We start from the raw sequence: 13,304 nt of genomic DNA on the forward strand, positions 1-13,304 counted from the left end.
CTATGAAATTAAGTGTAACACTGGAATGCAAACTTAAAATTGAATACAACTCTATATCTGACATGGTACAGGTGTTGTTTTAATCCCATAACCTTGTGTGTGAGGTGTATACTGTTTAACACTACCTAGAAACACTCTGTGTGACCCTGATTTAAGAACATTTTATATGACTCTGGGCATAAAAGTCATGTTTATTTCAGCAATTTGTTAGTACAGTGGAGGGTTGCACACACACACACACACAACATGGAGGGATTAGAGTGTTGTCATGGACTAAATGAACATATCAAGTACACCCTTCTGTCTTCATCCAGGTGAGAGATGTTGACAGTCAGCTACACTACTAACAGTCAGAGAAAATAACAGTAGTCAACAGTTTATACACCACACACACACACACACACACACACACACACACACACACACACACACACACACACACACACACACACACACACACACACACACACACACACACACACACACACACACACACACACACACACACACACACACACACACACACACCGCCTTAACGTAAACATGTCAAACATATCTCAAGGCCATCAGATTGTTAAACAGCCATCACTAGCACAGACAGGCTGCTGTCTACATAGACTTGATATCATTGGCCACTTTAATACATGGATCACTAGTCACTTTAATAATGCCACATATCTCGCATTACTCATCTCATATGTATATTCTGATTCCTTCACTATCTATTCTTTACTGTCTATTGCATCTTAGCCGCTCTGTCACTTCTCATCCATATATTTTATACTTATATATTCTTATCCCAGATCTAGAAGCATAAGCATTTCGCTACACTCGCAATAACATCTGCTAACCATGTGTATGTGACCAATAATATCTGCTAACCACGTGTATGTGACCAATAACATCTGCTAACCACGTGTATGTGACCAATAACATCTGCTAACCATGTGTATGTGACCAATGAAATGTGATTTGAAAAGTTATTACTACAACAGGCAAACAAATAAGACATCACCTTTTGCTGATGAACGTCACGTACAACAACCAGTTGCATACTGTGAGTCTGGATAAGGATATGATCATTCACATGTGGTTGAGGTGATCTGTAAAAACCCCTGGCCATACTGCTGAAAACACCAGGGTCATGTTCATTAGGCACCAAACAGAAGAAAAGCTGAGTGAAACATGGGAGGGATTAGCTGGACTTGTCCAATTAGAATCCCACGTTTGCGTTTTCCAGTTCAAACCATTTTACAACTAACGAACCAGCAGTTGTATAGAGTTGACGTGGAGGTGGTACAGGAAGTCAGCGTAGCTCGCTCCCCCGTTGGGACTCTTATCTTCTACCAGGAGGCGTTGTAGAGCCTCCTCACAGCTGTCCCCCTGCTTCACCACACGCAGCTGGGGAGAGAGAGACACACACACAGTCAGTCATATCTAAAATATTAGTAAGAGGTTATGTTGGTCACAACTACTTAACCTCTTCTCTCCAACGTTCATGCCAACCCCAAGAAGGAAGTTCTCCAGAGCCTCACCTTGCGAGTATAGTGTGTCTGTGAGTTCAGGGTGTTGATGAGTGACCTCACACTAACAGACAGAGGGTTGTCCAGCACAGGCAGCTTCGTCTGCACAGACACACACAGAGACACATATTATAAATACTGTAGATATCGACTTTAAAATCAGCGGTGGTCCTTTCACCTCTTTCCACAAATAATTGATGATGTATTCCACTTCCACGCCCTCATCCTTCACATTCCCTCACTGTCTTCCCCTCTCACCTTCTCCCTCACCCATCCCCCCGCTCACCTCTCCAGAGGGTAGTGTGGACAGACAGGTGATGTTGAAGAGTTGGACCAGGGAGGTGTTGGAGACGTTGTGGCCCACCCAGAGTAGCAGAACCAGGGGTCCGTGGACCAGGTAGAGACCTCCATGGTCCAGGCTAGCAGCAGTGCAGCGAACAGCCTCCCCTAGGCTGAGAGGACTGGAGGTATCGCCACCTACTGGCTGGAGGAGGAAGAGACATAGTGGAGTCCATGTGAGAGAGGGAGGGAGATGCTGTGACAGAGAAACTGATGTGGCTATGTATTTATATCTCAATTATACCATGTGATGTCATCACCATCACCATCCACCACCCCCACATTTACATTTAAATTACATTTAAGTCATTTAGCAGACGCTCTTATCCAGAGCGACTTACAAATTGGTGCATTCACCTTATGACACCCCACCATCACTACCATCACCCCCACCATCACTACCATCACCATCACCCCCACCATCACCATCCACCACCCCCACCATCACTACCATCACCCCCACCATCACCATCATCACCTCCACCCCCATCATCACCTCCACCCCCATCATCACCCCCACCCCCACCACCATCACCCCCACCATCACCACCAACACCATCCACCACCCCCACCATCACTATCATCACCTCCACCACTACCATCACCCCACCACCAACACCATCACCACCCCCACCACCCCTTACCAGTGGTAGCAGCAGAGGGTAGAAGTGTCCTGCTGTGGTCTTGGTATCCATGGAGACCACTTGACAGCGGAGCTGCAGGCGTTGGTGTACTGAACTGCGGAGGCCGGGAAGCAGAACTTCACTCTTCCTCAGGCTGTTGAGGTAGACTGGCAGGGTCTTCAGGTGCTGGGGTAGGACCAGCTATAGTAAGATACACACAGAGATGTACACAATCAACTCAGGCTGTTGAGGTAGACTGGCAGGGTCTTCAGGTGCTGGGGTAGGACCAGCTATAGTAAGATACACACAGGCAGGGTCTTCAGGTGTACTGGGGGCAGGGTCTTCAGGTACTGGGGAAGGACCAGCTATAGTAAGATACACACAGAGATGTACTCAACTCAGGCTGTTGAGGTAGACAGCTACAGGCCCGTGACCCCATTTTGAAAGCAAAACATTTTCGCGAACCCACGAAGTGAAAAAAGGTTTAAAGTGACTGAAATTCATCCGAAAGGTATTGTAAGGTTGGTTCAGAAGATCATCAGGCAATCATGTTCTAGAATCTTCTGTGTAGAAAATATAACAGTCATTGATGATGTTCTTTTCCCCCAGTCTGATTTAGCACCTGGTCTTGTCCACTCTGTTCTCCTGCGGCTTGTGGGCACGGTGGAGGGAAACAGTACAAACATACATGTTCCAGAGAGTTCTATCTTTCAGGGATGAGGTCACAATATTTTGTCGATTAAACCGTTCAAAAGATAGATCCACATTATTAGGAAGAACAGAAACCTCTCTGTTCATTACAACCGTATCTAGCGGCTACAGGAGGTTACTGACGTAACCCCGGTGCTGTGAGCAGCACGCAGCGTTTTCTCTCAAGACCCCACATGGGGTCACGACCCCTAGTTTTGAAAACCCTGAGCTATAGTAAGATACACACAGAGACAAACACAGACAACTCAGGTTGTTGAAGTAGATTGGCAGGGTCTTCAGGCACTGCGGACTAAAAGAGAGACACATAGAGAGAAAATCACCTCAGTTAAACCAGGCATAAAGTGCTGTTTTCACTGCCTTGATGTTGTTTGAAGTTTTTCCTGCAAACTCTTTATAACCTTTACTAAATGGGAAACTCTTTTTGTTTATAGAAAAGTAGAGTGGAAATACTGTATGTATGAGGAGCTTGATGAGATATCCACAACAACTACATAAACTCTTGACAGGGAGAAAAGTGCTTTTCAAATCCATGATGTCCAATCACCTGTCCCGGGGACACAGAGGAGGAGCTGCAGTGTTTCCTATAGCAGGCCAAGGACTCTGTCACCTCTGTCTGCAGTTCCTCTCTCAGCTCCTGTAGAGGGCGCTCCAACACGGCACAGTACACTGGAGGAGAGAGAGAGAGAGAGAAGAGAGAGAGAGAGAGAGAGAGAGAGAGAGAGAGAAGAGAGAGAGAGACAGAGAGACAGAGAGAGACAGAGAGAGACAGAGAGAGACAGGAAGGAAGGAAGGAATATAGGGCAGTGTTCAGGCAGTGTCCTAAACACACCATATTAACTCATGACTTTCTGATATAGATGAACAGTTAAAAACAGAACCAGCCAGGACTGGTTAGAAGAGTTCCTCTACTTTACCCCTATCCAATGGGTACACTTATTATCTAAGTAATTATCAGTCACTTCCTAAAGTCTTCTAGACTGGAGACAACCTTCTACTGCAAGAAGAGTAAAGGGACAAGGTTAAGGTAAGGGTACATGTTAGGATTAAGGTTAGAGTTAAGGTTAAGGTTAAGGTTAGTCAGTGAGTGATCTCACTCTTCTTGCAGTAGAAGGTTAAGGTTAAGGTTAGGGTTAAGGGTTAAGGTTAGGGTTAGTCAGTGAGTGATCTCACTCTTCTTGCAGTAGAAGGTGAGCAGAGTCTGGGCCTGGCAGTTACAGAAGGTGTCCAGTAGGTGGTGTGAGCAGCACAGAGACAGACTGTGGACCCTGGTCCTCCTCTCTCCCTGCTGGCTGGTGTAGGACAGGACGGTCTTAGGAGAGAATGAAAGGGTAACAATATCATCAACATGTAATAAAGCTTCATAGCTTGGCAAAGATATAATACAACAGTGTTGACAAATACAATTACATGTTACAGTATTCTGACCTTATGACCTGTCTTTCTAGACTATTTACATGTTACAGTATTCTGACTTTATGACCTGTCTTTCTAGACTATTTACATGTTACAGTATTCTGACCTTATGACCTGTCTTTCTAGACTATTTACATGTTACAGTATTCTGACCTTATGACCTGTCTTTCTAGACTATTTACATGTTACAGTACAGTATTCTGACCTGACCTTATGACCTGTCTTTCTAGACTATTTACATGTTACAGTATTCTGACCTTATGACCTGTCTTTCTAGACTATTTACATGTTACAGTATTCTGACCTTATGACCTGTCTTTCTAGACTATTTACATGCTACAGTATTCTGACCTTATGACCTGTCTTTCTAGACTATTTACATGCTACAGTTCTGACCTTATGACCTGTCTTTCTAGACTATTTACATGCTACAGTATTCTGACCTTACGACCTGTCTTTCTAGACTATTTTAGATCAGCAACTGTCACAAAGTGCTTCTACAGCAAAACTCCACCCACCTGTACGACCACGCCCCTCTTTTCGTCCAGAGCTCTGCTGTGTGTCAACTCAACGGCCAGTGTCGTACGCCAATCAAGGGTTGCCATGGTGACGTGGGCGGGGTTGGGCCCGGGGACGAACGAGCCATAACACCCTGACACGCGCAGATCTAGAGGGACAGAGATCAATAACTGTATCAGAACACATGTATATCATCACGTTGTCTTGGTAGAGAGAGAGAAAGGGACAGAGACAGACAGAGGAAAGGAGAGATCTGGTCTTACCTTTACTGACATGCACCCTGAGTGTGGCCCTATAGCCCGTCTCTGTCTCTACAGTCCTCCTCAGGTCACTGCTGAAACGCTCCCTGTCCAACTCTCCCTGGAACATCAGTTAGATGTTGAATTAGAATTGTGCACCCCAAACTAAGGTTTTTTTCACATATTACATTTGGTTCACTTGTTTGGTTTCCTGAAGCGTTTGTTGAGAATTCTACAAATATGTTTTGCATTTACAAGACCTGTGACGTTAGCAAGCTATCTTGTTTACAATAGGCAAAAGGTTCCAGGCGATTCACGGTGCTGCTGCGTCACAATACCTGGTACTTTGGTCCTGGATCTTGGACCCGCTAGGTACAGGATTGGTTTCAGTCATGGATTGTTTGCATTTTACACACGCTTTATAGCGCAGATCAGGGTACCAAACGCTCTAGTATCTTGATCATACAGAACTACACTATATATACAAAAGTACAGTTGAAGTCGGAAGTTTACATAAACTAGTTTTAATGATTTCAACCACTCCACAAATGTCTTGTTAACAAACTATAGTTTTGGCAAGTCGGTTAGGACATCTACTTTGTGCTTGACACTTGTAATTCTTCCAACAATTGTTTACAGACAGATGATTTCACTTATAATTCACTGCATCACAATTCCAGTGGGTCAGAAGTTTACATACACTAAGTTGACTGACTTTAAACAGCTTGTAAAATTCCTGAAAATAATGTCATGGCTTTAGATGCTTCTGATAGGCTAATTGATATAATTTAAGTCAATTGGAGGTGTACCTGTGGATGTATTTCAAGGCCTACCTTCAAACTCAGTGCCTCATTGCTTGACATCATGGGAAAATCAAAAGAAATCAGCCAAGACCTCAGAAAAAAAATTGTAGACCTCCACAAGTCTGGTTCATCCTTGGGAGCAATTTCCAAATGCCTGAAGGTACCACGTTCATTTGTACAAACAATAGTACACAAGTATAAACACCATGGGACCACGCAACCGTCATACCGCTCAGGTAGGAGACGCGTTCTGTCTCCTAGAGATGAACGTACTTTGGTGCAAAAAGTGCAAATCAATCCCAGAACAACAGCAAAGGACCTTGAGAAGATGCTGGAGGAAACAGGTACAAAAGTATCTATATCCACAGTAAAACAAGTCCTATATCGACATAACCTGAAAGGCCGCTCAGCAAGAAAGAAGCCACTGCTCCAAAACCGCCATAAAAAGCCAGACTACGGTTTGCAACTGCACATGGGGACAAAGATCGTACTTTTTGGAGAAATGTCCTCTGGTCTGATGAAACAAAAATATAACTGTTTGGCCATAATGACCATCGTTATGTTTGGAGGAAAAAGGGGGGGAAGGCTTGCAAGCCGAAGAACACCATCCCAACGGTGAAGACCGGGGGTGGCAGCATCATGTGGGGTGCTTTGCTGCAGGAGGGACTGGTGCACTTCACAAAATAGATGGCATCATGAGGACGGACAATTATGTGGATATATTGAAGCAACATCTCAAGACATCTGTCAGGAAGTTAAAGCTTGGTCTCAAATGGGTCTTCCAATTCGACAATGACCCCAAGCATACCTCCAAAGTTGTGGCAAAATGGCTTAAGGATTGGCCATCACAAAGCCCTGACCTCAACCCTATAGAACATTTGTGGGCAGAACTGAAAAAGCGTGTGTGAGCAAGGAGGCAAGCAAACATGACTTGTTACACCAGCTCTGTCAGGAGAAATGGGCCAAAATTCACCCAACTTACTGTGGTGAAGCTTGTGGAAGGCGACCCAAAATGTTGACCCAAGTTAAACAATTTAAAAGCAATGCTACCAAATACTAACTGAGTGTATATAAACTTCTGACCCACTGGGAATGTGATGAAAGAAGTAAAAGCTGAACTAAATCATTCTCTCTACTATTATTCTAGCATTTTCATTTCACATTCTTAAAAGTGGTGATCCTAACTGACCTAAAACAGGGAATTTGTACTAGGATTAAATGTTAGGAATTGTGAAAAACTGAGTTTAAATGTATTTGGCTAAGGTGTGTGTAAACTTCCGTCTTCAACTGTATGTGGACACCTTTTCAAATTAGTGGATTTGGCTATTTCAGCCACACCCGTTGCTGACAGGTGTATAAAATAGAGCACACAGCCATGCAATCTCCATAGACAAACATTCACAGTAGAATGGCCTTACTGATGAGTGACTTTCACTTACCGTCATAGGATGCCACATTTCCAACAAACCACAGCTAGAGCTGCCCCGGTCAACTGTAAGTACTATTATTGTGAAGTAGAAACGTCTAGGCGCAACAACGGCTCAGCCGTGAAGTGGTACATAAGCTCACAGAGCGTGTCCGACGAATGCTGAAGCGTGTAAAAATGTCTGTCCTCGGTTGCAACACTCACTACTGAGATCTAAACCTCCTCTGGAAGCAACGTCAGCACAATAACTGTTCATCTGGAGCTTCATGAAATGGATTTCCATGGCCAAGCAGCCGCACACAAGCCTAAGATCACCATGCGCAATGCCAAGCGTCGTCTGGAGTGGTGTAAAGCCCTCCGCCATTGGACTCTGGAGCAGTGGAAATGTGTTCTCTGGAGTGATGAATTACGCTTCACCAACTGGCAGTCCAACGGACAAATCTGGGTTTGGCGGATGCCAGGAGAACGCTACCCGCCCAATGCATAATGCCAACTGTAAAGTTTGGTGCAAGAGGAATAATGGTCTGTGGTTCTTTTTCATTGGTTCGAGCCACTAGGTTCCAGTGAAGAGCATACAGCATACAGTGACATTCTAGATTCTCTGCTTCCAACTTTGTGGAATCAGTTTGGGGAAGGCCCTTTCGTGTTTCAGCATGACAATGCCTCCGTGGCATAAAGCGAGTTCCATATGGAAATGGTTTGTCGAGATCGGTGTGGAAGAACTTGACTGGCCGGCACAGAGCCCTGACCTCAACCCCATCGAACACCTTTGGGATTAATTGGAACGGTGACTGGAGCCAGGCGTAATGGCCCAACATCAGTGCCCGACCTCACTAATGCTCGTGGCTGAATGGAAGCAAGTCCCTGCATCTAGTTGAAATCCTTCCCAGAAGAGTGGAAGCTGTTATAGCAGCAAAAGGGGGACCAGCTCCATATGAATGCCCATGATTTTGGAATGAGATGTTAGACGAGCAGGTGTCCACATACTTATGGTAATCTAGTGTATGGAAAAGTGCCCTAAGGTCATTTCACAACTTTCCACATTAGAAATGAATGGCAGCAGTGTTTAGATAAAACATTTTTTCCATGAACAGTGTTTATACATACATTAATGCTTATGTCTAATTATTGGAGTTCTTTTTTATTACTCTATCTCAAGTGTTTAGCCACATGTAACATTCCTGCATTCCTTAATGTCTGGTCTGCTACCTGGAGACTGTGGTAGCAGTGCAGCTCTCCACCTGTCAGGTAAGGAACATGTCCCGGCCAAGCCCCGCCCACATCCTGCTGGGAGAACACAAACAGGTGCACGCCACAGCCCTGACTGACACACTCCTTAGCCAATGAGACTGCAGGGTCCGGAGGCTGAAACAGAGACTGGGATACAAAACAGAGAGAGAAGAAAGGGTTAAATTACTGAATGAGTGTGTGTGTGTGTGTGTGTGTGTGTTTGTGTGTGTGTGTGTGTGTGTGTGTGTGTGTGTGTGTGTGTGTGTGTGTGTGTGTGTGTGTGTGTGTGTGTGTGTGTGTGTGTGTGTGTGTGTGTGTGTGTGTGTGTGTGTGTGTGTGTGTGTGTGTGTGTGTGTGTGTGTTTACCTTTGGTTTGTTGGAGCTGAAGAAGCTAGAGGAGTTGTGTGTGTGTGTCCCCTCGATGAAGGGAGCAGTTTGGAAGACCAGCAGCTTGCCAGGACAACCCAACTCCTGCAGGGTGAGAAGAGAAGCCCTGTGTTATATCTCTACCTCTCAGGACAATTCTAGACTCTTCCTCAGAGTTGGTGTGTGTGTGTGTGTGTGTTTTAGTGTGTGTGTGTGTGTGTTAGATAGAGGTTCTGACCTGTAGAACGACCAGTCCAGCCTTGACAGGCAGCTCCAGGAGAACTCCACCTGCCCCCTCAAAGTCTGCACTGAACAGAGGGATACGCTGCAGGACACTACACAACACAGAGAGGAAAGGTTGACTCAATTAAAGAAATCATTGTGTGCATTAAGGGAAGCCTTTCGAGTATTACAGCCAAGTTGATACTTTTCTGCGGGGATAGAATTCTATATTGACACTTTGTCTGGACTGATGTCCACATCCGGAATGCTTATTGGCAATCGCTAATTTGTTCTGAGTGTGCTTGGCTAGTATACGCAGTAGGCAGGCACACATACTTTGACTGCCCAAGCTATGTCTCCATGCTATACTATACGCTCTTAGAACAAAAGATTCCAAAAGGGTTCTTTGGGCTGTCCCCATAGGACAACCATTTTTGGTTCCAGATTGAACCCTTTTTGGTTCCAGGTAGAACGCTTTTTGATTCCAGGTTGAACCCTTTTTGGTTCCAGGTAAAATCCTTTTTGGTTTCAGGTAAAAGCATTTTGGGTTCCAGGTAGAACGCTTTTTGGTTCCAGGTAAAAGCATTTTGGGTTCCAGGCAAAAGCATTTTGGGTTCCAGGCAAAAGCATTTTGGGTTCCATGTAGAGCCAAAAAGGGTTTTTACCTGGAACCAAAAAGGGTTCTTCAAAGGGGGACAGCCGACGAACCATTTTAGTATCAAGATAGCACTTTTTTATTTTTAAGAGTGTCAAACCTACCTGTTGATACTGTCTATGCAGTCTTTGAGTGGAACCAGAAGCCCCTCCCTCACAGGAAGCTGCAGGTCCTCTGTCTCCGTGACGACCAGCATGTGTGGGCGGGACAGGGCAGGGCTGAGGTCATAGAGGTGGATCCGGCTGTCATAGGTCATCAACCCCACACGGACATCTGATTGGAACGCACCTTCCTCCCTTAAACAAACAAAGAGCGAACTAAGTATGATGTTGTGTGTGTGTGTGTGTGTGTGTGTGTGTGTGTGTGTGTGTGTGTGTGTGTGTGTGTGTGTGTGTGTGTGTGTGTGTGTGTGTGTGTGTGTGTGTGTGTGTGTGTGTGTGTGTGTGTGTGTGTGTGTGTGTGTGTGTGTGTGTGTGTGTGTGTGTGTGTTTGTGTGTGTGTGTGTGTGTGTTTTACCTATTTAGTGATGTGAGTAGAGAACGTAGCTGCTGACTGATGAGCTCCAGGTGTCCTCCTCTCAGTGCTGCAGCAGACACATCCACGGCCAGGAGCAACACAGAAGCAGGCACATCCTGTTGACTGTCCAGTATCTCATAGGAGCCCAGACTGAGCTCAGGTCTCTGCTCTCTGTCCACTCTGTTCCCCTCTACTCCCTGTGTTGGCTGGTAATGCTGCCATCCAACTGAGAGACAGAGGGAGAGACAGAGGAGGGGGAGAGAGAGAGACAGGGGAGGGAGAGAGTAACGATTAGGAGGGAGAGACAGAGTAAAGACGGACAAAAACAGAGGGAACATGAGTTATGTAAAGGAGAATAAGAGAAAAGGCAGGGAGAGAGAAAGAGATGGAGACAACAAGTGCTGTGTTCCAGGCTGAGAAGAGAACAGAAGACATTGAGCAGGATAAATGTATCTTACCTTCACGGAGTTTCCCACAGAATGGGCAGTAGAATCTCTGTCCACAGTCCTGCCATCCCATAGCTGAACACATGTAAGCCCCACACTCCCCACAGCCCTTTACAGTGTCTGCCTCCATACACACAGACAGGGGGCGCTGGAGAGCACAAAACAACCAGGGTAAGGAACAGGATTCACAAGCTCGACAGACTCTAATGGTTCTCGATTCTAAATATAGTGATGGCTTAACTCCTATTTTGTTATCAATAGTTCCCACCAGCCATTCCTTGTATTTAATGTATTTCTATTTTTCGTGAGACTAGCCTGGTGCCACTCTCTGATTCAGAGAGGTTGGGTTAACACGAGAACCACCACGTTTCATTTCGTAATATATATATATATATTTCCCAACACAACTAATTTGTCAGAATGTTGAAATCAAATCAAATGTATTTATATAGCCCTTCGTACATCAGCTGATATCTCAAAGTGCTGTACAGAAACCCAGCCTAAAACCCCAAACAGCAAGCAATGCAGGTATAGAAGCACGAACATAAAACTATTTATTTTGTTTTTTCACACCTATTCTTAACTTAACCCACCAAGACAATGTGCTGTAGGACCCTGGTACCCAGCCAGGCACCAAGACAATGTGCTGTAGGACGTTGGTACCCAGCCAGGCACCAAGACAATGTGCTGTAGGACCCTGGTATCCAGCCAGGCACCAAGACAATGTGCTGTAGGACGTTGGTACCCAGCCAGGCACCAAGATAATGTGCTGTAGGACGTTGGTACCCAGCCAGGCACCAAGATAATGTGCTGTAGGACGTTGGTACCCAGCCAGGCACCAAGACAATGTGCTGTAGGACCCTAGTATCCAGCCAGGCACCAAGACAATGTGCTGTAGGACGTTGGTACCCAGCCAGGCACCAAGATAATGTGCTGTAGGATGTTGGTACCCAGCCAGGCACCAAGACAATGTTCTGTAGGACGTCCTTCGTGTCAAATAACTCCCATAATTCAAGAGGTGCAGCTCTATTTCCAAATGTCACTTTTTCAATAATATCCGTGCTGTCCCTACATTCAGCACATGACCACTCCACTGTCCCTACATTCAGCACATGACCACTCTACTGTCCCTACATTCAGCACATGACCACTCCACTGTCCCTACGTTCAGCACATGACCACTCCACTGTCCATGAGTTCAGCACATGACCACTCCACTGTCCCTACATTCAGCACATGACCACTCCACTGACCACTCCACTGTCCCTACGTTCAGCACATGACCACTCCACTGTCCCTACGTTCAGCACATGACCACTCCACTGTCCATAAGTTCTGCACATGACCACTCTACTGTCCCTACATTCAGCACATGACCACTCCACTGTCCATGAGTTCAGCACATGACCACTCCACTGTCCATGAGTTCAGCACATGACCACTCCACTGTCCCTACATTCAGCACATGACCACTCCACTGTCCATAAGTTCAGCACATGACCACTCCACTGTCCATAAGTTCAGCACATGACCACTCCACTGTCCATAAGTTCAGCACATGACCACTCCACTGTCCATAAGTTCAGCACATGACCACTCCACTGTCCCTACATTCAGCACATGACCACTCCACTGTCCATAAGTTCAGCACATGACCACTCCACTGTCCATAAGTTCAGCACATGACCACTCCACTGTCCATAAGTTCAGCACATGACCACTCCACTGTCCATAAGTTCAGCACATGACCACTCCACTGTCCCTACATTCAGCACATGACCACTCACGCAGCAGCATTGCTCTGGCTACAAAACAAAAACTAGTAAAATAATAAACTTAAAATATGCTGTTTATTTATGCAATTCATCCTTTACAATTGTTGATGCACTGGTGCTTTTCTATAGGAACACAATCAATCATTTGACCTGTGACCTGGCTGGTTATATATACTATTATCATTATGTGTTTTTGTTTCTACTTTGTCAAAAGAAGCTGGAACTGTATGAATGACTAATATTTGATCTTTATTTAACTATACAAGTCAGTTAAGAACAAATTCTTATTTTCAATGATGGCCTAAGAACAGTGGGTTAACTGCCTTGTTCAGGGGCAGAACGACAGATTTGTACCTTGTCAGCTCGGGGATTTGATCTTGCAACCTTGTGGTTACTAGCCCAACGCTCTAACCACTAGGCTACCATGCCGGCCCGCTAAAACTGTTATTACTAATCAAATCTACAAATCAAGTTGATCGGATGGATTACACTGTCATG

The 13,304-nt window shown here is 45.3% G+C and overlaps 1 protein-coding gene across 2 annotated transcripts in view; it reads right to left on the reverse strand.

Moving 5' to 3' along the window:
* Positions 1–837: 837 nt before the first annotated feature.
* si:dkey-13n15.2 (protein transport protein Sec24C) overlaps positions 838–13,304 on the reverse strand; it is a 21,120-nt gene continuing 8,653 nt past the window's right edge. The window contains exons 7-20 of one of the 2 annotated variants that reach the window (XM_046348750.1): positions 11,044–11,179; positions 10,586–10,811; positions 10,174–10,365; positions 9,431–9,527; positions 9,193–9,297; positions 8,806–8,973; positions 5,392–5,488; positions 5,128–5,276; positions 4,367–4,505; positions 3,741–3,862; positions 2,507–2,686; positions 1,810–2,007; positions 1,536–1,625; positions 838–1,401 (exon numbers count right to left, since the gene is read on the reverse strand). In XM_046348750.1, coding sequence (XP_046204706.1) covers positions 1,258–1,401; positions 1,536–1,625; positions 1,810–2,007; positions 2,507–2,686; positions 3,741–3,862; positions 4,367–4,505; positions 5,128–5,276; positions 5,392–5,488; positions 8,806–8,973; positions 9,193–9,297; positions 9,431–9,527; positions 10,174–10,365; positions 10,586–10,811; positions 11,044–11,179 — 2,043 coding nt within the window. In that variant the 3' untranslated portion in view covers positions 838–1,257. Of the gene's footprint in view, positions 1,402–1,535; positions 1,626–1,809; positions 2,008–2,506; positions 2,776–3,740; positions 3,863–4,366; positions 4,506–5,127; positions 5,277–5,391; positions 5,489–8,805; positions 8,974–9,192; positions 9,298–9,430; positions 9,528–10,173; positions 10,366–10,585; positions 10,812–11,043; positions 11,180–13,304 lie in introns of those variants that run through there. The other variant, XM_046348751.1, reaches the window with a different exon arrangement.

The sequence above is a fragment of the Oncorhynchus gorbuscha genome, linkage group LG05 (genome assembly GCF_021184085.1).
Source record: "Oncorhynchus gorbuscha isolate QuinsamMale2020 ecotype Even-year linkage group LG05, OgorEven_v1.0, whole genome shotgun sequence".
In the NCBI taxonomy this organism is placed as follows: Eukaryota; Metazoa; Chordata; class Actinopteri; order Salmoniformes; family Salmonidae; genus Oncorhynchus; species Oncorhynchus gorbuscha.